We start from the raw sequence: 26468 nt of genomic DNA, 5'->3' as shown, positions 1-26468 counted from the left end.
TGCTTAATAATACAATTTGACAGTTTATATCTTAACCCACTAATTTAAGTGCTACGATAAAGCATTGAAGGATTTAAGCTTATTAACCTTTCTCTCTGGAAGACTTCTTGGAGATTTGTGTGATTTTGTTTGTGTGTGTGTGTGTGTGGGTTTTTTTTTTTTTTTTTTTTTTTGAGAATATGTGTTAACCATGGATCTTTTTTACAGAAATGGTGCATATTGGGGCGCCTGGGTGGCTCAGTGGGTTAAAGCCTCTGCCTTCGGCTCGGGTCGTGATCCCAGGGTCCTGGGATCGAGCCCCGCATCGGGCTCTCTGCTCCGCAGGGAGCCTGCTTCCTCCTCTCTCTCTGCCTGCCTCTCTGCCTAGTTTCTCTCTGTCAAAAAAAAAAAAAAAAAAAAAGGAAAAAAAAAAAAAGGTGCATATTTACATGTAAAATTTTGCATAAGATAGCATAGAAGTCTTAGTTTTCTCTTAAGTTTTCCTTGAAGATAGTGGAGAATATTTTAAATTTCTGGATAACATGAATGAAGATAGCTGGTGATAGTAGGATGCATTCTTGGAAGTTGTGAGTTGATCAGGCCAAGGATACCTGTTGGACTACTCGGGAATAAAATTGTTTAGGTTGGGCAGACTCTGAAGATTTTAGATTTTTTGCCACTTCTTTATCATTTACTTCTGTTGTCTGCCTGCTTTCCCCCCACGTTGATGTCAAAATTTTTTTCTTTCTTGACTTCTGTGAAATTAATCTTTCTCTGGACCCTTAAATTTAGATATTCTTCACTTTTCTTTAACCCTCTTCTCTTTTTAATTTTTGGTTTTACATTAAGATCACTTTAGTTATCTATCACCTATTTGTTGATGATTCCTAAATCTCTCTACGGTTTGGTTAGAACTCCTGACTTCTGTTTACTACTATCTGTTTACATGTCCACCAGAGTATTTCACAAACATTAAGTGAAAAAAATTCCCAAATTGTACTCACCTCCACTAACTGTAGTTCTCCTTTACTATTTCCTCTTTTGTCTTTTGGCAGCACCACCCAAACTGTCTTCTTCCTATATTATACTGCTGTTAAGTTCTTATATGTACTTTTGTATTTATTCCAGAGTTGTCTTTTTAAATCCTAAATAATCTGCTTTCACAGATGAAGTTATTATTTTGTCTCAAAATCATACTGTTAGTATGTGTTAGTAGTAATAACATAATCCTGGGTCTGTCAAATACTGGATCGCCTATTTCTTGCCACAGTTATAATACTGCTACTCACTTCTATGAACTTAAAAAAACTAGGGGTGTGCCTATAAGGTTTAATTACAAGAGTATTGCAGAGTTTATAATGGTAAAAAAAGAATTTCCAACAATAGAAATCCCATTAAATCAGTTATAGCACATTCACATGGAATGACATGTTGTTATTATACAACTGTATTTTAAACCAGTAGTTTTCATTTTGTATAAACAGTCATATGTGGAAATTCAATGTATGAAATACATTAAAAAAAATGTTTAGAAGGCATGGAAGCCCCAGAGGGCCTCCTGGACTGCTATCTGCAGTGGTTCTCCAGGAAATGTTATGGTACAGGGTTTGAAATTTTTTAATTTTTTCAAGTATAGTTTAATGAAGGAGGAAAATATTCGCAATAAATGAACTGAAAAGAATACATTTAACAAAACAAGGGGCACTGGGTGGCTCAGTGGGGTAAGCCTCTGCCTTCGGCTCAGGTCATGATCCCAGGGTCCTGGGATCTAGCCCTGCATCAGGCTCTCTGCTCAGCAGGGAGCCTGCTTCCCCCTCTCTCTCTGCCTGCCTCTTTGCCTACTTGTGATCTCTGTCAAATAAACAAAAAATAATTTTTTAAAAAATATATTTAACAAAACAACATGTACATATCATATATCCCCAATTGCCAAATATATATTTGAATGTACATGTAACTAAAAGAATGAAAGGTTTATACATCAAAATATAGACACTAGTTATTCCTTAATTTGGTGATAGTGATTTAAATTTTTTGTACATTTTCTACAATGAACAAGAACTAGTTTGTAAATAGACTATAAAAACTCCAGAATGTGTGTTTTTTTAAAGGCAATAAAAGCAAAAATAAGTGTAACGAAACTCACTGCATGTTGTTAAATATACACCTATGCAAACCCTCTCTCCCAGCCCTCTCCTCCCCTTCATATCCAGAGTAAAAGAAGAAAACAATCTAGTGACTGTTGTGCTATGAGCATTGGTTTGATGCCCTTGAGTACCTGTTTAAGCATAGGGTCATTACCTTTTGAACATCAACCTTGATTATTGATGTTATTGTTCATTGGCATTTAGAGTGTGAGTTTTGGAAGCTGCTGGGATTTGAAACCTGGTTCTGCCATTATTCATTGTTTGACCTTGAGTAAGTTACCTACCAATACCTAAGTTTTCCCCATCTATGAAAAGGGAGATGTTAGGTTTAAACGGGTTTAACTTGATAACGTCCTTAGAGAGATGCCTGACACTTAGTCATCAGTAATAGTGGTTGTAGTTATTATACCTTTAGAGTTATTTTTCCTCTAAACTCTTTTCCCTCTCCTTATTCCCAGAGTTGACTGGGAATTCCAGAACTTTACAAAGAAAGTCATAGTTCTTATGCAGATTAACTTTCTCAAACAGGTTGGTAGTCAACATTCTGCATATTTATTCTTTCTAACAAGGTTTGGTAGTAACCATACGTTATTTTATAGGGATTTGCATATTTTTTATGGTATGATTTCTGGCCTGAAATTATATAGAGTGGTTGTCTTGGGGATCTCTAAGACTACTGCAAGTTTAGTGATTTACTAGAAGGACTTACAGGACTTAGCATCTGGTTGTACTCATAACAACGATTTATTACAGTGAAAGGATACAAAGCAAAATTAGCAAAGGGATAAAGTCCAGAGAAGACCGGATGTAAGCTTTTAAGAGTCCTCTCTCAGTGGAGTCATATAGGATATGCTAAATTCCTCAGCACTGAGTTATGACAGCATATGTGAAATGTCTACCAGGGAAGCTCAGTGCCCAGAGTTTCTACTGGGGACTGTTCTGTAGGCACCCTCTGCCTAGCATGTTCAAAATTTCAGATTCCCAGAAAGAAAATATGTTTGCTATATAACCACACTGCAGAGTTCAGACATAATGAGCCGTTCTTATCGGGGCTGATGGGAACCCTCCTGAAATCTAGTTCTCAAATGCCCGTGAAGGGCCAACCCTGCAAGCAGGTTTTTCTAAGGATAGCAGCCTCAGGCCTACTATGTTAATTTTTCTCTGAACAGAGGTATATTTATATATTTTACCTAGGAAACTAATATCAACAAATCTATATTAAAAAAAAACTTCATAGACTTAATTCACACACCATAGGATTTACCCATTTAAAGTGAACAGCATAATGATTTTTAAACAGTTTTTTCAGAGCGTGAGCACAAGCAAGGGAGAGTGGCAGGCCGAGAGGGACAGAAGATGTGGGGCTCAATCCCAGCCCCCTGGGGTCATGACCTGAGCCAAAGGCAGGCTTTAAACCAACGGAGCCACCCAGGTGTCCCAGCACAGTGATTTTTCATATATTTATGGAGTTGTGCAACCATCAGCACAATCTAAATTTGCATGACCCCAAAAAGAAACCCCATACCCATGGGCAGTCATTCCCCGTTCCTAGCTGCCTACCACCCCTCCTTTGACTCCTACCTGGGGCCCCCCAGGCAACCACTAATGTACTTTCTGTCTCTGTGGAATAGAGCTATACATTGGACATATTTTCAGCTTTATTTCTTCTTTGATCTTAATGGCTTTGTAAGAAGGTAGTTCAAGAATTATTCAGAGGTATTTCTCTTTCAGTGTGTGTCAAAGAGTTACAGTTTGAGTCTGCATGGTATCCTCCAAATACAGAGCCTTATCAATAGTAATCTTATAAAAATTGGTATTACTTGAGTTGGTGGCATTTAATGAAATAATTCATTATAAATGTTCTTGTCTTTGCAAACTTTGTTCTGATCTTTATTATTTTTTTTTTTTTAAGATTTTATTTATTTACTTGACACACAGAGAGAGATCACAGGTAGGCAGAGGCAGGCAGAGAGAGAGGGGGAAGCAGGCTCCCTGCTGGGCAGAGAGCCCAATGTGGGGCTTGATCCCAGAACCCTGAGATCATGACCTGAGCCGAAGGCAGAGCCTTAACCCACTGAGCCACCCAGGCGCCCTGTTCTGATCTTTAAAAGAGTAATGTTATACCAATAGTTGAGGGCCTACCAAGAGAATTTTAATACTTATTACTTGGTTATTGTTTAGTCCTTAATGGGATCTTTTTGCTGCAGGGTAAGGACTCATGTAGAAAATTGGATGAGGTTGGAAAAGGTAGCTGTGCTATTGTCATTAGGATGTAGAGAGGGAAAAAAGTATATATTAAGCGGGAAAGGGCAAAACATTACTTTATAATACATGGCTATTTTTTTTTTTTTTACATTCTCTGAAGTGGGTACAATATGCAAGAATAAATAAATTTACATGAGAAGTTAAGTTTTATTCAAAGAAATATAAAAATTCCTTAAAATTGTAAAAATTGTGAAGTGTTTTTAAGTCCTTGTTTAGATTGAAATCTAGTTCCCTTCGTAACAGAGTCAGTAGACAAGCTGTACTACACTCTGAAAACTGTGGGAGGACATTTGTTCTGTGGTTAGAACACAGAACTTAGTCACCATGAGTTATGAAGTTGTTGACTAACTTTGGGTGTTTACCTAAATGTCCACATCTGTGTAAATTTGAAATAGGCCCAATTTTCATGTTAACCCATGTTTGTAGTTAAGATATTTTTGGACATTAGGAATTAATATATATGAAATGACTTGTTTTCAAGGACAAAGTACCAGAGCTCATTGTTACTTACTTCTCTTCCAGGTGATTTTACAGCGAGATGCTGCTCTCCATAGGGATGCTCATGCTGTCAGCCACGCAAGTCTATACCATCTTGACTGTCCAGCTCTTTGCATTCTTAAACCTACTACCTGTAGAAGCAGACATTTTAGCTGTAAGTACAGTAAAATTTATTCGTGTCTAAAAAACATCAGAGAAAAGCTTTTAAAAAGTCCTAAATGATATTTACCCATGAACATACAGGCCTGTACACATAGTTGTTACTTGAAAGTTTAGGACCTTACCCATCTTCGTATTGCTTAATATCTAATGTAAGATCTCACAAATAATAAGAACCTGATAAATGTTGCTCAAGCACACCTGTCTACATGCTGTGTGTTTGTGTAGAATCTTACTGTTTTTGTCCTTGGTAATTGGCATAGCTCTAATGACCTTGATAATGATATTTAAAAAAAATTATATAAGATGCTTATAGAAAATTTCAAGCTTGGATTAACATTAATGAGAAGGGAAGCACAACAATCTTTGAGAAAAGTTTTTACAGGGGCGCCTGGGTGGCTCAGTAGGTTAAAGCCTCTTCCTTTGGCTCAGGTCATGATCCCAGGGTCCTGGGATTGAGCCCCACATCTGGCTCTCTGCTCAGCAGGGAGCCTGCTTTCTCCTGTCTCTCTCTATGCCTGCCTCTCTGCCTACTTGTGATCTCTGTCAAGTGAATAAATAAAATCTTAAAAAGTTTTTATAGAAGATTATTCCTCAAAACTTTAGTAGTTCTTTCTAGATTGTCTTACTGTCCTCTACCCTGAGAAGTTTATATTTTCTGTGAAGCCAGAAAAGGAAGAATTGTGTGTGTGTGTGTGTGTGTGTGTGTGTGTGTGTGTGTGTATGTACATCTGTACTCTAGGTACTATGCTAAAGATTTATTATTTTTAATTTCTGGGTACAAGTGATTTGCTTAATGACAGTAGGTCATTCTAGAAACAGAAGGGCTAGAATTGTTGCTGACCAGAGCTTCATGTGATCTCCAGCCTTGTCTCTGTATACTGTGGTTTGGGGGGAAGTGTCTAGGATCATTGCAGAATTTGGGAGAGCCAGGCTGGTTTCTATATCCTAACTTTTGAATCATAGCAACTCTAATTCCTATAAAATTTGTCACCCTTGTTACCCTCTTTAGTAGGGAACTGGTTGATTTAGATTTTTTCTGGAATAGTCTAGATGGAGTAAAAGTAGAACCTTTAAGGACTAAGAGTCCATTGACATGCAGATTTTCCTCTAAATTGGTCCCCAGAGTCCTTGGAATATTCTTGGGATGACTTTGAAATGAAGTAGAGGATTTATGGACTGATCAGGGAATGAAGTTTTCTGTGTGTCCCTTTTCTCCTTGGATTTCTTCCATATACTCCTGTCCCCTTCCTCTCTTATTTGTAACATCTGGCACTCCTTGTTTTCCTTCTTTTCTTTTTACCTGAAGTGGATTGTTATTTTGAGGTTCAGCTTTGATGGGTTAAATAAGTTTCAGTGGTCTCCTCTGGGAACTTAACCAGCTTTGTGATCCTAATCAAATTACTTAGCCACTCTAAGTTCTTCAGTTTCTTTATTTGTAAACTGGTATGATGTGGTGATAATTAAGATAAACTGCTTAGAATAGTATCTAATACATAGTAAATGTTTTATCTTTTTTATCTTCATTATAATTATCATTCTCCTCATCCTTCACCCACTACCTCGAGTAGTGTATGAGACTGCCTGAGGTGGTTTTTTTTTCTTTTTAATGTAGACACAAAATAAAAATGTTAGGTATGGAAGTACAGTCAGTCTTTGCCAGCAGTGTTCCTTGTGTTTCAGCCAAGTAAATGTATGGAATGTATGTTGATATCATCTAGGGAAGGAACCATCTGCACCAGAGCTGCTTAAATGGGGGTCTTTATGTTAACACTAAAGGATAGAAGGCTGATGATGCAGAAATAGCTAGAGGAGAGTAGATTGTGAAGGCATGTAACTAGTAAAAAGGGGAACTAAATATCAAGGCAGATGAACTCGATGTGGTAACGCAAGCATTAAAAGGAAGTGAGTCAAGAGCCAGAAAATGTTAGCTTTTCCTTTTAATGGAATAAAAGCATCCTGAAATCTAGTGTGTAGTATTGCTCATTTAAATAAGTTGGGCATTAGGTTGGTCCATTTTGTACTGGTGTTAGGATATTGCTTAGGAAATTCAGGAAATTAGGAAATTCAGATGCTTTTATTTTTGGCCATTGAATTTTGTGGCCAGTCTGTAAAATGAGGATGATAAAACAGTGTCCAACTTTATAGGGTGTTTGTAAAGATTAAATAAGTGAACACCTGTCTGGTGTATAGCGTGATAACATAAATGCTCAATAATTGTTAGCATTTGTTACTTACTAAATTAAATTAAACCTTCTGTTAAGGCTGCTATTGAAGGAGAAACTTGGTTAAGAAAAGACCTTTTCAAAAGAGGTAGATTAAAACTGTTATGTGGCAATAACCGGATGGGATTCCAGAAAGGAATACTTTTATTTTCCGCTTCAAGAATTTTAACAGTAAGCATTCTTTAATTTCATGAGCAGCAGTCCACTGTCTAATACTGAAAAGCGCTTTTGTGCTAAAGATGTTTGTTTATCTTGTTCATGATAGGAATATTATTATTTTTCTTTTTTTTCAAGATTTTATTTATTTAGTCATAACAGAGAAGGGAGACAGGGAGAGGGAGAAGCCGGCTCCCCACTGAGTAGGGAGCCTGATGTGGGGCTCGATCCCAGGACCCTGAGATCATGACCTCAGCCGAAGGCAGACACTTAACCACCTGAGCCACCCAGGTGCCCTGGAGTATCTTTTTCTTTTTAAACAATGTGATTTTTAAGAGTCATTGTGAGACCATCTGTGTTTTGCTGTTAAGGAAAGATGAAGCAATTTCAAAGTGGGTCTCACTCAGTAACAAAACTTATTCCAAGTCCTAGTGTTGCAAGTATTGTTGTTCAAGGTAGACATTTTATTTCTGAAATTTTAGCCAAAAAAGTGAAACTCCTCAGTAATAGGAAGTGATTAAAAAAAAAATTCTTAGTACAGTTGTAGATTTTCCATTTCCTGATTTTAAAAGTACAATTTTTAAAAAAAGTACTGCCTGCACACATTTGTGCTTTTCCTTTGGTCTATGTTGATCTAGATCAGTTTCTTTATTTTACAGTAGTGTCTTTGGTCTTGGAGCAATTAAGACTTTCTCAAGTTTAACACTTGAGTCAATTAGAGAAAGGTGTTTTAATTAAGAGATTAAATGACACATCGTGATAATGGATATAAAAAGCGCTTTGTGACTCTAAAGCACTTTGTAAATTATATAGCACTCTGTAGTTATTGTTACAGTAGGAACGTAACCTGAATTACTGTTGGCTTCCAAGTATACTACCAGGTGATTATCCCAGAGGTAACAGAATAGTTAGGTTCAGTGACCAAATTCATGTGCTCGAATCCCACATTGTATTGAATTAATTACAAACGTACAATGAGAAGTGCCATTAAAGAATGGCTGTGTTAAGACACTCAGGGTAATATTCAAGTGAAATGCCAGAACCATACCACCCAAATCTTGTATTGCCCAGTTTGTCCAGTCTGTCTCAATTCTGCATCAGCTTTCTCTGGTCACATTGTGTTTGCTGGGACATGAGTTGAGGGTGAGCAAGGGGAATTGGCAGATGAAAGGTTTTCAGATCCAAAATTCGCTCTATTGGAGAGACTCAAGATATTTACATCTTGAACATCTTGAACACAGCTATAGCTTGCTGTTAACCCGCAGAGCTATTTTTCTCCTTGTCTCTGGCAGATGACACTTGAATTTAGAATGGGTATCACCAGTGGGCGTTTGATTGAGGGATGACAAAGCTCTCAATCTGGATTTGTAACCTAATCCTTTGTGAATTTTTAAAGTTTGGTTGATCTTTTGTACTATCCTTTTCTAGCTATACGTAACACTCTCGCTTTGTTCCATACATTTTACCTATCTGCAAAACGATGTGTTCTGTTGTTCTCTTTTGTCCTACTATTTGTGAAAAGCTATCTTCACTTCTAATACATCATATAAGCTTTGCCTGTATTTCAGAAGTTACTTGTTTATTATGTTTGCTTAGTTTCATCTATCTTCCTTGTTTCTCTTTTCTGTAAAGCAGATGGAACATTCTTATATAGCACACTCACTTCTCAATTATCATTAGTATTATCTTCTACAATGACAGAGAACCCTTGCTTTGTTTGGCTCTGTTTTGGTAGGAAACTGATAAATACTGTGGCATAGGAATCTATACCTATAAGAAAGGGGAAAGTTGATTGTGAATGCCTTCAGTTCTCTATATGGATATGTTTCATTGTGTTTCCTTCTTTCATTGTTCAGCTCTAGATGAAAATATCCAGATTATATAGAAAAGATCATTTCTTAATGACTTGATGCTTCTTCTTTGTCTGGGGAAAAGACATCTTTTGTAGCTAGGGCCAGAAATCCTGTGTATCTCTTCTATTAAATAAGGCCATTTAGAGAAAGTCAAATGGAACTCCTGTTGGAAAATAATCTGTTTAGAAAATTCCTTGCTAGGGTGCCTGGGTGGTTTAGTTGGTTAAGGGGCTGCCTTCAGCTCAGGTCATGATCCTGCAGCCCTGGGATCAAGTCCCAAATCAGTCTCCTAGCTCCATTGGGAGTCTGCTTCTCCCTCTGACCTTCCCCCTCTCTCATGGTCTCACCCTCTCTCAAATAAATGAGATCTTAAAAAAAAAAAAAAATTCTTGCTAGGGAACTGTGGGAGAAACTCAGAAAGCAGTAAGTGGTTTAATGTTACAGGATTGCTGCTGTTTAATAAGAATTTTGTGAAATCAGAATCTAAGCAGTTGTATATGTAGTAAATTGTATATATTCCTTGCCTTTTTAGTAGATGTACATTTATAAAGTTGATTTAATTGTGTTAAGGTGTGATAGTGGATAAAATTTGTGGAAATGACAACTTAAATAATAAACATTTTGTTTTTAATGTTATGTGTAAATTGATTGTAACTTGATTATTTTTAATTTTATATTTAGTATAATTTTGAAAATGCATCTCAGACATTTGATGACCTTCCAGCAAGATTTGGTTATAGACTTCCAGCTGAAGGTTTAAAGGTAAGCAAATAGTAATATGCAGTAAAAGCACAAGGTATTTAGTAAGGTCATTTTTATTGCTCTTTGTTTAAAGAATGAAAATATTTCTTACCATTACCATAAAATCCACACATATTCATTTATAAATGGTTCAGACTATTCAAAAGGTATAAAGAAGAAAATGAAAATCACCTATGATTGTATCATTCTGAACGAGCCACTGTTAACATTTTGGTATGTATTTCAGACCTGTTTTCAAAGATATGTACTGTGTGTTGGGTGTGTGTGTGTGTGTTTATAGATGTGTATGCATGTATTATATTATGTAAGTATTTACTTATATAATGAATTTATTTTTTAACATTAAATAGAAACATGCTACTTGGTTTCCAGGCCTTTTCACTTAATTCTCAATCTAGAACATCTTTTCATGGTATTAGAGAAGAATCTTTTTATTTGGAATGGCTGGCTGGTTTTGCAATATCATGAAATACTATGGGATTTTGAACATTTATTTGTTTAATTTTTCATGTGGATTTTTAGGTTGTCCAGTTTTTGCTTTTATGAATAGTTTTGCAGTGAGTGTCTCCTTTTTTGTGTAGTTGTCTATTTATTTGCATAGGATACATTTCCAAATTTAGAATAGTTTTGTATATGGAATACATGTTTAAAATTTTGTCATATATTCCAGGTTGCCCTTTGAATGTTTGGGACAATTTAGAATCCTACCAATAGTGTCTGAGACTTTTTTCCCCATTCCCTCTTTAATACTAGATATTACCAAATTTTAGTTAATTGTTAAACTCTAATGAGCTTGAACATCTTAGTTTTTTGCTGTTTGTGTTTGAACGTGTGTATATGTGAGAGTTAATTGCCTATTAATGCTCTTTGCCCATTTTTATTTTCTTGAAAGTTGTTTTTTTTTGTTTTTTTTTTTTAAATCTGAGGGAGAGTGTGTGTACACAAGCAGGGGTTGAGGGGTGGAGGGGTAGAGAGGGAGAAGGGAAGCTGAGTAGGGAGCCTGAAGAGGAGCTCGGTTCCAGGACCCTGGGATCATGACCTGGGCTGAAGGCAGATGCTTAACTGACTGAACCATCCAGGGGCCCCTCTCTGTCCATTTTTAAATTAAAATGTCTGTTTTTACTGATTTTTTTTTCTTTCTTTTTTTGTTTTTAAGATTTATTTATTTATTTATTTGACAGAGAGCGATCGCAAGTAGACAGAGAGGCAGGCAGAGAGAGAGAGTGTGAAGCAGGCTCCCCGCTGAGCGTAGAGTCTGATGTGGGTCTTGATCCCAGGACCCTGAGATCATGACCCGAGCTGAAGGCAGAGGCCTAACCCATTGAGCCCCCCAGGCACCCTGTTTTTACTGATTTCTAAGAATTCTTTTTATACTGGAAAAATTAATCTATTATTTGCCGTATCATATGTGTTTCAAGTCATTTTTTCTGGTTTGTCCTTCATCTTTTAACTTTAAGGTTTCAGTAGTTTTGTTTATGTAGTTAGAAATTACTGTGCTTTCCTTCTACATCTGGGGTCATGGTTAGAATGTCCTTCCCCATTGCAAGGTGAAGTTTTTATGTTATGTAAGTTAGAATATGAAATTGTATGTATGTACCACAGAATGTTTTCAAGTTGTTTTTTCTTAAAATTCCATAAAACTATTATTGTCATTTAGGATGGCAGGCACCTTTGGGAGGGGCGTATTAGTTTTTAATTTTTTGAAGATTTTAAATTCTTAAATTCCCAGCATTGTAGGACTATCTTGCATTATAAAAATATTTAAATGGAAAAGAAAAATACAGAGGAAAAAAGAAAAGCTTCCCATTACCCTCTCTTCATCTATACATGTCAATCCCACTTCTCTCTTCAGCATTAAATATCAGGGTGTTGTGTGATCTTATAGACCCTTCAGCTCTTTTTCTGAATATGTGGTGCTTTTTAGTTCATTAATTTATGAATTGAAAAAGTTCATAGGTGATTACCATTTGTATATATGAAAGGTTTTTTTTTTTTAAACTTGTGGGGACACTATTTTCCAGGTATATGAGGTTTTTTTTTTTTTTGTTTTTTTTTTTTTTTTTTTTTTTTAAAGATTTTATGTATTTATTTGACGGAGAGAAATCACAAGTAGGCAGAGAGGCAAGCAGAGAGAGAGGAGGAAGCAGGCTCCCTGCCAAGCAGAGAGCCCGATACGGGGCTCGATCCCAGGACCCTGGGATCATGACCTGAGCCGAAGGCAGAGGCTTTAACCCACTGAGCCACCCAGGTGCCCCTATGAAAGGTTTCTTAATTTCTATAATAGAATCAATTCTAGCTAATTAACCCAGAAGGGGATTTATGAAGGGCTACAGATGTCTAGAGTACTGAAGTGGGAGAGCAAGGTTCTTGTCCCATGGAGTTGAAGAATGGATCTCACAGGCAGAGGAGAGTGAGTAAAGCGATAGAAGTTTATTAAGCAAGGATACAGAAAAAGCTCTCAGGACTGAGAGGGATCCTGACAGGGTTGCCACTGGGGGCTTTTAGGGATGGTCTTTTATAAAAAGCAAACCAGGGATAAATCCTTTTAACATCTCTATTCATATCACCTTTGAGCAAGGGCTAGTGATAACAACTTCAGTGGCTTTCCTTCCTTTTTAGGGTCTGGTAATTTCGTTGGTCACAAGAAGCTGTTATAACAAGACTCCACCTCTGACACCTAGTACAGGATGGTCTGGCTCGTTCCCTTTTCCCTGGTTTCCTTTTTACCTCCCATATTTTTAAATTTTGTTCTCCTGATCCCATGGCCCCCTACCTATCTCTTCCTACCTAGCTCCGCCTGTCCCTTACACAGTATCATATCCTGGAGAAGCAGATTCCAAATTGTCAGGAATAAAACCCAGAATCTTCTTGTAGAAATGGCTTGATAAAGGATTGATGCAGCCACTGACCCCTAAAGCACATCACCTTTTCTCCCATCAGGAAGCCTCTGTGATCTTACTTAGCTCAAAACATTTTGCCTCGACTGCCACCCAAGCTAAAGAAATACTCTTTGCCAGACTGTTTTCTGAAATCTAACATCTTGATTTTTCTGACTGTAGACCCTATAACTACTAGGCAAATAATTTAGTGAAATACTCGCTATGATGGAGGCTGGCTAATATAGTTTATAGTTTTTGTCGTTGTTATTTTTGTTGTTTCAGTCTGCTTTAGAAAGGTGGAATTTGTAGTGTGGGGAAGGTGGGTCAGAAAATTTGGGGCACTATGAATGACAGATACCCACTATGATATTACTCTGTAATTTGACTCCCTGCACGTCCCCACACTTAGCATTATGTCTTGATCTTTCCACAGCTGCACCTATAGATCTAGCATGTTCCTAGTGATCACTGCATTGTATTCTATAATGTGAAGGACCATAGTTTATTAGTCATTTCCCATTAACAGATATTTTTGTTTCTTATCCACAATTAAGTTATTTCTCTAGGGTAGAGGTTTAGAAGTGTAGTTGATAAGTCAGTGGGTTTGTGCATTTAAAATTTTCACTGATACACTAAGTTACATTTCCAAAAGGCATACTGGAAAAATAAAACAAGACAAAATCAGAGAGGGAGACAAACTGTAAGAGACTCTTAATCCTAGAAAACAAACTGAGGGTTGCTGGAGGGGAGGGGGGTAGAGAGATAGGGTAACTGGGGATGGACATTAGGGAGGGCAGTGATGTAATGAGCGCTGGGTATTATATAAGGCTGATAAGTCACAGGCCTTTACCTCTGAAACCAATAATACGTTATATGTTAGTTAATTGAATTAAAATAATTAAAACCCAAAAGGCTGTACTGATTTTATTCCCATTAACGGCACATGAGAATATGTATTTTTCTACACCCTTTTCAACACCAAACCTCACTTATATTCCAAAAACCACATCATCAGGAGGATCAAACTTTTCTAGGTTTCTTATTTGTGTACTTTTAAGAAGTCACTTGATAAGTAGAGGAAATAATTGATGTGGATTTTGGAATATAGGTGAGGTTCGGTAGGGTCAGGTCTGGAGCCGAAGACCAAGAAAGAATTCTTGAGATGTCTTTGGTGCAGAATGGTGGTGGTTTTATTAAAGCATGGAGACAGAACCCATGGGCAGAAAGAGCTGTCCTGCCCTGGGGTTGTGAGGGGTGGCTGATTATGTACTTGGGAGTTGGGGGAGGTAAGGAAAAGGGAGGTTTTCGAAAGAACTCTCATATGCCAAAGAGGACCTACAAGATACTGGAGGCATTGCTCTTGTCAAGTTAAGATTGTTTTTCCCTTCTAGCAAGGCATTAAAGTGAAGACTATTGGGGGCTTCCTGGAGGAGCGTTGTATTCTTTTTTTTGTTTTGTTTTTTTTTTTACTTTATTCATTTGAGAGCTAGAGAGAGTGCACAAACAAGGGGAGAGGCAGAGGGAGAGGGAGAAGCATATTCCCTGCTGAGCTGGGAGCTCCATCCCAGGACCTGGAGATCATGACCTGCCTGAGGTAAAATCAGATGCTTAGCCATCTGAGCCACCCAGGTGCCCCAGAACATTACTCTGCCTGTCTCAAGTATCTGTTATTGGGCTGCAGGTTATAAGGACATCCAATTTTATCCACATTTCCTGTAGGTTATTGATAAGAATGTTTTTCTTGTTTAAAAAAAACTGTAAACTGAGGGAGACTTCGGTCCTACAGGACCATAATCTCTAGAACCATTTATTTTTCTTTCCCTTAGCTTTAGGGCAACCATGAATGGGTTGAGGAATGTCACATATATCCCATCAGGGGTGGGAGTGGGGATGGGGATTGTAGGGTGTCAGCTTGTGCTTTGTCTTCAGCTTGCCTTCTGTTCCCTCATCATAATGATGATTGCTAAAAAATTGAAAGCCAGATTTATCTCTAAGGAAGCCTTAATCAGTAAGCCTAGCATCAGATTTCCTAAGTATAGCTACCAATGGCAAATCTTATTTTCAGCAAAATACCTTCTGGGCTAGATATATCATGATCATTGTATATGATGTTTTTATAATATAGTACTTAGTGTATGTTATAGTACTAAGTTTATAGTACTTAGTGTATGTATAGTACTTAGTGTATTTTGATGACAAAACATAAAGGATGAAGGTCATGGGATGCAGATTTGTCCTTGACTGTATCATTCTTAAAGGTTCTAGATAATTTCTACCTTTAATGATATGTATCCTTATATATGATTTCTCCTGATCATTATACTTAAACTAGCACTCTGTGTTATCACTAGTAAAATTTCCACAAACTAGACTTATTTGAACATTTACTAGTAACTTCTTCAGGATTCTTTCAGAAGAAGTGATTTTGTTTAATACAAAGGGTTGAAATTAGAAAACTTTTTTTTTCTCTAGTGAAGGAAAATGCAAATATTGCAAGGAAATATGGTTGTTTGGATGCCTTATTTGTGATGCCTCCTTTGCTTTCTTTGTAGGGAAGATGCTTAGTAGCAGCTACTGTATTTTCCCCTCCCAAAACCCTTGATAGTTTTGTGATATGAAGATGTCTTGGTAGGCTGAATGTACTTAGCTTCCTCACTCCTAGGAACTGTTAACTGTCGTAATATCACCTTCAGTTTGTAGACTAAAAAAAAATAGAGTAAATAGAGTAAATAAAAAATAATAGAGTTCCTTTTTCAAAGGATAGGAAGTGGAACCATCAAAATAAGAGGTAACACCACACCTTTTTATACATAAAATAGGAATTCTAAAATCAAGTCATTTTTCAAATGCACAAAGGTATAAAAAGAATGCCTCTTCAGTGAATTTTGAGCTTTTAAAATCTTTTCCTGTTAATTTCAAAGGTAATGATTACTCATTCATTTCTTAACTATATCAGGGAATAGAGCATTTCATTAGATGTGGAAAATAATGAATTATTTCATTATGACAATTTATTACTTGGAGAAGAAGTGTGGAGACAGGACAGAGAGTAAGGGGGAGGAAGGCCTGAAGAAAAGCATGGAAAGTCTACACATAACCCTCCTATCTTAGAGAATTCCCCAAATCCAACCTTGGTTCTTTTTCTTCCACAGTTGGGTAGTCTCTTTTATCCTCCTCGGACCACCCACATTGTCCTAGTTAGTTTCCAACCACATTATAAGTCAAAGAAGGCTAAGGTATCTATTCTCCTACTCAGCACACTCCCTGCACTTCCCTGTTTCATTACTGGGCATCTTTGTTGTTTGTTCACTGAGTAGTTTTCATTAGATTTTCTTGCTGGCTTTCTCAATTTGATATGGAAAATGTAATTCTTAATTTTTCTTCCCATATAAAATTTTCTTTCCGATTATAAGCAATATATGCTCACCATATAATTTAAGATAATAAAGGACATGTATAAAGAAGAATATGAAAATCATACATAATTCTACAACGAAGAGATTATAGTGGTAGACTTGGGTATAACTATGAGTTTCTTATAGACCTATTTATGTTGTCATTTTATGTGTTTATGCTGTTTTGCAGCTTAAAATTTGGCAAGATCATGGCATATCCATTTTGGATATCTTTTTATGTAAATATGTATGCATTCATGTCATCACAGTTTTTTAAATAATATTTGAATTATATAATAATGTAATCAGTTCTCTGTCTTTGGTTGTCATTGTGTTTAGGTTGCTTTCACTTATTAAAAATTATGAAATAGTTCAAACACAGAGTAAGGGAATAATAGAACATTCTATATATCTACTACCTGGATGTTCATATTTTGCCATTTTTTTAAGGAAGAAATAAAACATTACCAGTACCTTTGAAATATTTTTTTTCCTTCCAAATTCCATTCCCTTATCTTCCTCCTCATAGATAATCATTTTCCTGAAATTTAGATTTTTCTCATTTATGTTACAAAACATATTTTATCTTCTATATGAATCTATAAAACATTGTACCTGCTTTTAAATTGTTTGTTCTGGTTTTTAAACTTGCTTTTTTTTTTTTTCATGCAACACTGTATTCGAATTTTATCTGCATTGTTATATTGTCTGCAATCATTTTGACTGTTGCATAATACTTCATTTTATGAATATATCACAATTTTTTGAAATTTTATTAATATGTAAGATGTCAGTTTCTTGCTATTATAGCTTAAAATTCTCTCCTTGTGTATATTACAATTAGATGTCCTTTCACACTCAACAGGTTAGTGAAAATAAAGAGTTAATAGCCAGCAGGGATATGAAAAATAGGTACTCTTATATACTGCTGGTATATGAGTGTCTAACCACTCTGGAGAATTTGATAATAGTACCTTTTCTGAGTGATAATTTGCCATAATGAGATAATTCATTTTTTCTGCATTCCATATATTTCTCTTTAATAAATGAATCTGTGATCGTCTTTGAAATTATCAGGAAAAACTAATTACAAGTATTAAAACCCTTATTACTTTGTATTCTATTTTTATGTTTACCTGAGTGATCTGATCCCTTTTTGCCATTTACCATTCTCTTTGAATACTTAATACTGAAATAATTTCTGTAGCTAGGACATAACCATTTTTATTAGTAATTTTAAGTTCTGAACCCCGTAATCAGATTGATAACCAGTTTGTATTCAACTTCAGTTAACCAGATTATGTCAACAGTGACTGAGTTATTATTACAAATTGCAAATGGCAAATGATGTGAAGAGTGAATGATTGAAGGTCTGTTTCTTTTTCAAAAAACAAAAAACAAACAAAACCAGTATGTTTTTGGCTTCATTACCAAAAGAATTCCTTTTAGTTAGGATTCACTTTTGTTTGCAAAACTGAAGAATTTCTCTGCTGCCTCCCAAGTTTTCACAGTTTACTTTCTGTATTTGTTTCTGAACTCTTTTGCTATCCAAGATTTTGTTAGGAGTTTTGTAATTGCTTAACATGTTTAATGCTCTTATGTTATCTGTCAAGTACTACAGAATATAAAATATGAATATATATTTCTTACTGACTTGTGTTGATTTGTCATTTTAGAAGGTGATCTTAGAGGGTAAGTATTTCCAATGTAAGCTCAATCACTTAGTTTCTCTAAGAGCAAAAGGAATCCTATCTTGTTGGATGTAGCAGATCCTACAAGTATACCATAGGTAGTCAGTTGAGCTTTTGATTTTTTATTTGTTGGTTCAGTGTTTAAAGTGACAGTGTTTGACTGAATTTTTTTTCTTAAGCAAGACAATGGTGTGGTTATGATGGTCGTGTGGTGTGTAACATATTACTAAAAGGCATTGTCCACCAGAAGGCACAGTCATTTTGTTTTTTAAATTGTCAAGATATGATCTATGAAGTGAAGCATTATCCTGTGTGTGCTGAATGGGAAACACATAACAGTTGCCCTTTCTTCGTATAGCTCGATAGAAAGTCAAAACCCTGACAAACAACTACTTTTGTGTTGAAATTCAAGGCAATAATCTTTAAATTTTTAACAATTATGTTGTTTTCAGGAATTAGACTTGTTAATAGAAAAACCAAAGGATTGTCAACCAGATCTGTTACAATATCTCTTTAACTCTTTCAACATCAGTTTGAGTTAAAAGGGAATTACTGATCTCTTTTCCAAGCTTTATCCTGGACACCATGATTTACTGCCCTCCCCTCCCCCTTTTTAATGATAAGATCATTAGTAGGCTATTATGTCTACAGATTAGTTTGAAAGAGTAAACTTAGGAAGAAGGTATTTGTTAATTTACATATAAATATGAAATTCTATTTGCAATCAAGTTAATCTGATTTTGATTATATAAAGAAAGGTATAGTAAATATTTAACAAGTTAAATTATATTTACATGGGACAGCCAGTATTCTAAAACCAAGAGGTGATCAGATGGGCTTTCGTAATATATTTCCATGTTACACAATGTGATCTAGGAAACAAAAGAGAAAAAGACAAATCCAGAAGAATCTCCATAGGATAAAACCATGTTTTCTTGTCTGCAAAAATAATACTAGTTACGGTGGACTGGAGCCTGTATGAAGAGGCTATCTCCTTCAAGAGCATTCCTGAAACATATGTTTCTAGATGACTCGTATGAGGTAATACATATATATTCAATAGGTAATACTTTTTTGAGTAAGAATTTAACAACATTAATAGTAAGAACAGGAATATTTAAGATACAACCTGAAGTTATACTAAAAATCATCTAATTCATTGACCAGCCTCATGTCCTTGTTTTTTTTTTTTTTTTAAGTTCACTGTATTTTTTTTTTTTTTAAGATTTTACTTATTTGACAGAGAGAGAGATCATAAGTAGGCAGAGAGGCAGGCAGAGAGAGGGGGGAAGAAGGCTCCCTGCCTAGCAGAGAGCCTGATGTGGGGCTCAATCCCAGGACCCTGAGATCATGACCTGAGCTGAAGGCAGAGGCTCAACCCACTGAGCCACCCAGGTGCCCCTTGAGTTTACTGTATTTTTAAGTAATCTCTACACCCATTGAGGGGCTCAAACTCATGACCCTGAAATCAAAGGTCGCCTTTGACTAAGGCCATCTAGCACCCCATGTTTTGTTAATAACAACTTTATTGAGATATAATTCACACACCATGCAGTTCACTCATTTAAGGTTATGTTTCAGTGGCTTTTAGTATATTTAGAGTTATGCAGTTATCATCACAGTCAATTTTAGAACCCCCAAAAGAAACCCCATACCCATTAGCAGTCATTTTCCATTTCTCCCCAACCCCTCCAGTTCCAACTCTAGGCAATTATTCATTTATAAATTGGATCATATAATATGTAGCCTTTTGTTTCTGTCTTCTTTCACTTAGCACTTCTTCAAGGTTCATCTATTTTACAACATATATCAGTACTTTGTTCCTTTTTTATGGCAGCTAATCTGTTGTATGGGTATACCAGATTTTGTTTATATCTGTATCAGTTGATGGACATTTGGGCAATTTTTACTTTTTGGATATTATGGATAATTCTGCTATGAACATCAGTGTACATGTTTCTCTGTGTTTTCATTTCTCTCTTTTAAGGATCCACCCATTTATTTTTAGAGAGAGCAAGCACATGTGGGGAGAGGGGCAGAGGTAGAGGGAGAGAAGCAGATACCCTGCTAAGTGTGGAGCCTGTTGTGGGGCTTGATCCCATGACCCTGAGACCATGACCTGAGCCAAAATCAAGAGTTGGATGGTGAACCAACTGAGCTGCCCAAGTGCCCCCCTTTTTTTTCTTGAATATATACTTAAGGGTAGAATTGTTGGGTTGTCTGGTAACTCTTTAACCTTATAAGGAACTCCCAGATTGCTCCAAAGTGGATGCACCATTTTCATCTCCCACCAGCAGTGTGTGGAGTTTCCAAGTTCTCCATTTCTTTATCAAAACTTGATCTTAATCTTTTTTTTTTTTTCTTTTTAATAGACATTCTTGTGGGTGTGAAGTGCTATTTCATCGTGGTTTTGATTTGAATTTCCCTAATCATTAGTGATGTTGAGCATCTTTTCATGTGCTTATTGGCCAGTCATATATTTTCTTTGAAGAAATGTCTTTCAAATCTGTTATCTATCTACTTGTCTATCTATCTCTTTATTATTTTAGGTGGCTAACATATGGTGCATATTGGTTTTGGAGTAGAATTCAGTGACTCGTCACATACAACCTTAGTGTTCATCATAACAAGTGGCCTCCTTAATACCCTTCACCCATCTAGCACATCTCTCACCTACCTCCTTCCATTAACTCTGTTTATTCTCTATTGGTAAGAGTCTCTTATGGCTTGTTTCCCTCTGTCCTTTTCTTTTTTTCCCCCTTCCCATATGTTCATCTGTTTTCTTTCTTAAATTTTACATATGAGAGAGATCATATAGTATTTGTTTTTCTCTGACTGACTTATTTCACTTAGTGTAATACTCTCTAGCTCCATCCACGTCATTGCAAATGGCAAGATCTCATTCTTTTTTTATGGCTGAGTAATATTCCATTGTAGCTTTATACCACATCATCTTTATCCAGCCATCAGTTGGTGTACATTTGGTTTCTCTCCATGGTTTGGCTCTTGTTGCTATAAAGATCGGGTTGCATGTATCCCTTGGAATCTGTATTTTTTTTATCCTTTGGGGTAAATACATACTAGCACAATTGCTGGATCATAGAGTAGTTCTAAATTAACATTTTGAGGATACTGTTCTCCAGAGTGGCTGCACCAGTTCCCATTCCCATCAACAGTGTAAGAGGGTTCCCTTTCTCTGCATCCTCACCAACATCTCTTATTTCCTGACCTGTTAATTTTAGCCATCCTGACAGTTATGAGGTAGCCTCTCATTGTGGTTTCAATTTGTGCTTCCCTGATGATGAGTGATGTTGAGCATCTTTTCATGTGTTTTGTTGGCTTTCTGGATTTTTTTTTTTAAATCGTCTAATCATGTCTTCTGCCCATTTCTTTTATTTTTTTAAATTTATTTATTTGACACACAGAGAGAGATCACAAGTAGGCAGAGAGGCAGGCAGGGGGGCGGGGAAGCAGGCTCCCCGCTGAGCAGAGAGCCCGATGTGGGCCTTGATCCCAGGACCCTGAGATCATGACCTGAGCTAAAGGCAGAGGCTTTAACCCACTGAGCCACCCAGGCACCCATATCTTCTGCCCATTTTTTAACTGGGCTATTTGTTTTTGGGTTTTGAGTTTGGTAAGTTCTGTATAGATTTTGGATACTGCCCCTTTATCAGATATGTTGTTTACAAATATCTTCTCCCATTCCTTAGGCTGTCTTTTAGTTTTGTTGATTTTCTTTGCTGTGAAGAAGCTTTTTATCTTGATGAAATCCCAGTAGTTCATTTTTGCTTTTATTTCCCATGCTTCAGGAGATGTATCTAGTAAGAAGTTGCTATGACTGAAGTCAAAGGGAATACTGCCTGTGTTCTCCTCTAGGAATTTGATGGTTTTCTGTCTCACATTCAGATCTTTCATCCGTTTGGATTCATTTTTGTGTGTGTGTGTATGGTTTACAAAAGTGGTCCAGTTTCATTCTTTTGCATGTTGCTGTCCAGTTTTCCCAACACCATTTGTTGAAAAGACTGTCTTCTTTTTTTTTCATTGGATAATCTTTCCTGATTTGTCAAAGATTAGTTGACCATATAATTGTGGGTCCATTTGTGGGTTCTTTATTCTGTTCCATTGATCTCTGTGCTTGTTTTTGTGCCAGTACCATACTGTCTTTATCACTACAGCTTTGTAATATAGCTTGTATTCTGGAATTGTGATGCTTCCAGTTTTTTCTTTTTCAGAATTGCTTTGACTATTCGGGGTCTTTTGTGGTTCTGTACAAATTTTAGGATTGTTTGTTCTAGTTCTGTGAAAAATGCTAGTGGTAATTTGATGGGGATTGCATAAAATGTGTGGATTGCTTTGGGTAGTATAGGCATTTTAATAATATTTGTTCTTCCAGTCCATGATCATGGAATGCTTTTCCATTTCTTTGTGTCCTCTTTAATTTCTTTCATAAATGTTCTACAGTTTACAGAGTGTAGATCTTTCACTTCTTTCATTGTATTTAGTCCTAGGTATCTTACTATTTTTGATACAGTCACAAATGGGATCAATTCCTTGATTTATTTTCCTGCAGCTTCATTATTGTTGTATAGAAATGCAACAGATTTCTGCACATTGATTTTATATTCTGTGACTGCTGAATTCATGTGTGAGTTTTAGCAATTTTTGTGGGGAGTCTTTTGGGTTTTCTACATAGAGTATCATGTTGTCTGCAAAATAATGGAAGTTTGACTTCTTCCTTGCCAATTTGGATGCCTTTTATTTCTTTTTGTTGTCTGATTTCTGAGGCTAAGACTACCAATACTATGTTAAATAGTAATGTTAAGAGGACATCCTTGTGGATTTTCTGCTTAGATGATCTGTCCATTGCTATAAGTGGAGTGTTAAAGTCCTCTACTATTATGGTATTATCATCAATGAGTTTCCTTATGTTATTAATTGATTTATGTATCTTGGTGCTATCACTTTCAGGGATAGATACTTAAAATTGTTAGATCTTCTTTTTAAAAATTTTTTATTTTTCTAAAAAAGATTTTATTTATTAGCAGGCATACATGAGCAGTGGGGAGGGGCAGAAGGAAACTCCTGGCTGAGCAGGGAGCCCAATGTGGGGCTTCATCCCAGGACCCCGAGATCATGGCCTGAGCCAAAGGCAGATGCCTAACAAACTGAGCCACCCGGGTGCCCAATTGTTAGATCTTCTTGATGGATAGATCTCTTAATTATGATATAATGCCCTTCTTTATCTCTTGTTACAATCTTTGTTTTAAAATCTTGCTTGTCTATTACAAGTATGGCTACTCTGGCTTTCTTTTGACATCCGTTATCATCCCCTCACTTTGAATATGCAGCACCTTCTGTGTTTAGGTCTAAAATGAATCTCTTGTAGGCAGCACAGCATATAGATGGATCTTGTTCTTTTATCCATTCTGATACCCTTTGTCTTTTGATGGGAGCATTTAGTCCATTTATATTCAGAGTGATTATTGAGAGAGATGGGTTTAGGGCCATTGTGTACCTAGAGTTAGTGTTTCTGGTGATTTTTCTCTCGTCCTTTCTAGTCCTTGTTGCTTTTAGTCTTTTTTTTTCTCCCCTTGAAGAATTCCCCTTAAACTGTCTTGCAGGGCTGGTTTAGTGGTCACAAACTCCTTTAGTTTTTGTTTGTCCAGGAAACTCTTTATTTCTCCTTCTGTTCTGAATTACTGCCTTGCTGGATAAAGAATTTTTGGCTGAGGAAAAAAAAAGCGGGGGAGGCTCCTGGATGGCTCATTCACTTGGTTAAGCGACTGCCTTTGGCTCAGGTCATGATCCTGGAGTCCCAGGATCAAGTCCTGCATCAGGCTCCCTCCTCTTCAGGGAGTCTGCTTCTCCCTCTGATCCTCCCACTTCTCATGCTCTCTCTCTCAAAGAAAAAAAAAATCTTAAAAAAAAAAAATTCTTGGCTGCATGTTTCTCCCATTCAGCATGTTGAATATTTTTTTCCACTCCTTTCTGGCCTGCCAATTCTCTGTGGACAGATCTGCTGCAGACCTGATCTGTCTTCCCTTATAGGTTAAGGACCTTTTTTCCCTTGCTGCTTTCAGGATTCTTTCCTTCCTGGTTATTTTGTGAATTTGACTATGATATGCCTTTGCCATGGCTGGCTTTTGTTGAATTTAACTGGAATTCTCTATGCTTCTTGGATTTTGATGTCTGTGTCCTTCTCCAGGTTAGGGAAGTTTTCAGCTATAATTTGTCCAAATAAATCTTCTGCCCCTTTATCTCTATCTTTATCTTCAGAGACTCATATGATTTGTGTGTTATTACATTTTACTAAGTCACTGAAGTCTAAGTCTTGAAGTCTGCCTTCACAGTCCGTTACTTTTCCTCTTCTTTTTAGCTTCATTATTTTCTGTAGTTTTATCTTCTGTATCACTGATTTGCTCCTCTCTTTCATCCATCCTCCTTTTTGTGGTCTCCATTTGTTTTTGCATCTTGGTTATAGTATTTTTAATTTTGGCCTGACTAGATTTTAGTGCTTGTAGTAAGGGATTAGCTAGTGTCTTCTATGCTTTTTTGAGCCCAGCTAATATTCTTATAAACATTGTTTTAAATTCTGGTTCAGACATCTTACCTATATCTGTATTGATTAAATCCCTGGCCATGAGTTCTACCTCATGTTCTTTTCTTTGGAGTGAATTTTTCAGTCTTGTTGTTTTGTCCAGAAAAGAAATGAAGAAAGAGAAAAAAGGACAACAAACAAAAACAAAGAAAAGAAAAAAAAGAAAAACAAAAATATAAAACAAGATAACCAAAAACCTCCCCTAAATCCTGGGTTTGTTTTGGTCTGCTTGTTAAAAGAATCTAGAGCACAAAATAAAAAATAAAATAAAATGAAAGTAGACAAAAATAAAAAATATATCTGAAAATTATATATATATAAATTTTAAAAAGTTAATAAAGGAATTGGAAAATAGAAGAACAGTGAAACAATAATAAAAATAAAAAATAAAGAATAAAAGTAAAAAAGGAACTTGATCCTATTTCCCCTAGAGCTGAGCTTTGCAGCACTCAGTGATCAATAAACTTGGTGTGTACTAGTTGTTTGTGCTGGTCTTCTGGGGGAGAGGTCTGCTACACTGATTCTCAGGCTGTCTTATTTCAGAGCGAAGCATCTCCAGTGCTCAGGTGGGCGGGGTTTGGTGTATGTGGCTTGGCCTCCACTAGGTGGGGCTGTTTTGCTCCCTGATGGCTTTTAGCTCTCATGCGCAGGATGAAAATGACTGTGTCCAGCTCTCTAACCGGGGAGCTGAACATTTGCCCCTACTCTTTAGTGAACCCTCACAGGAAAGCAATCATTGTTTCTCCCACTTTCCGTCTGAACCCTGTATTTACCCTGCCCTAGTGGAGCCTTTTTAGCTCAGGTATGTGACTAAGTTTCAAAACTGCAAATTTCAGGGATGCCGGAGGGGCTGGGTCTTGTGCTTGTTGCCAGTCCCAGGAAGGTAGTTGCATGACCAGCGGCGGTATGTGGTTTATGGCAAAAAGCCCTCACCAGAATCTGCTGCTCTCTGCCCGCTTCCTGGCTCCGATTCCTGGAACAGTGCGGCAACTTGGTGCCCCTTCCTGCACTCTAGGGGATCCTCAGACCACCCTGTCACTCCTCGATTCTGCCCCTCTTTGTCACCTGAGCACCTTTACTCCAGGCATGTCCCCCATGGTAACAAACTTAAAAGTTCAGATTTTTGCACTCTGCCCTTCCTAATACTCTGTGATAGCTTTAATAAGCAGGCTCCCTCCTTGTTGCAGCATCTATAGCTGTCTTCTCCAAGTGAACTTCTACCCCTGCTACCTTACAAAAGGTGGCTGCTTTTCTGCTTGAGTAGTTGGAGTTTTTGTTCTCTCAGAACTCCATTTGACTTTTTGGGCGTTCAGAATAATTGGTAACTATCTGTGTTCCAGAGATGAGACAAGCTCAGGGTCCTCTTACTCCTCTGCCATCTTAACTCTGCCTTTGGTCATTTTAAAATTAGAGTCTATGAATTTTTATTATTGAGTTATAAGATTTCTTTATGTATTTGGATAAAAGCCCCTTGTCAGATATATGATTTGTAAATACTTCTTCCCATTCTTGGCCTTTTCTTTTCATTTTTTGGATGATGCTCTGTGAAGTACAAAAGGTTTTAATTTTGATTAAGTCCAGTTAATCTATAGTTTCTCCTTTTGTTTATGCTTTCTGTATCATATATAAGAAATCAATGCCTAATCCACAGTCATGAAAATTTATGTGTTCTAGGATTATTTTGATTTACTTCTCAGATTTAGGTCTTTATTTTGAGTTAATTTTTCTATTTAATGTGAGGTAGAGGTTCAGTAAAATTCTTTTGCCTATGGATAATCCAGTTTTCTCACCACCAGTTGCTGAAAAGCTATTCTTTCTTCACTACATTGTCATGGCACCGTTGTTTAAGGAAAAAAAAAAA

At 36.6% G+C, this 26468-nt stretch overlaps 1 protein-coding gene across 3 annotated transcripts in view; it reads left to right on the top strand.

Moving 5' to 3' along the window:
• Positions 1-26468, top strand: part of LOC111147519 (ring finger protein 13) — a 156250-nt gene that overhangs the window by 21241 nt on the left and 108541 nt on the right. For all 3 annotated transcript variants that reach the window (XM_022503584.1, XM_022503567.1, XM_022503575.1), the window contains exons 2-3: positions 4914-5043; positions 9964-10044. In XM_022503584.1, coding sequence (XP_022359292.1) covers positions 4930-5043; positions 9964-10044 — 195 coding nt within the window. In that variant the 5' untranslated portion in view covers positions 4914-4929. The remainder of the gene's footprint in view (positions 1-4913; positions 5044-9963; positions 10045-26468) is intronic.

Source organism: Enhydra lutris, unplaced genomic scaffold, assembly GCF_002288905.1.
Source record: "Enhydra lutris kenyoni isolate GAN:26980312 unplaced genomic scaffold, ASM228890v2 scaffoldscaffold2, whole genome shotgun sequence".
Classification (NCBI taxonomy): domain Eukaryota; kingdom Metazoa; phylum Chordata; class Mammalia; order Carnivora; family Mustelidae; genus Enhydra; species Enhydra lutris.
The sequence above is the reverse complement of the archived record's forward strand: the minus strand, read 5'-3'. Positions and strand labels throughout refer to the sequence as shown.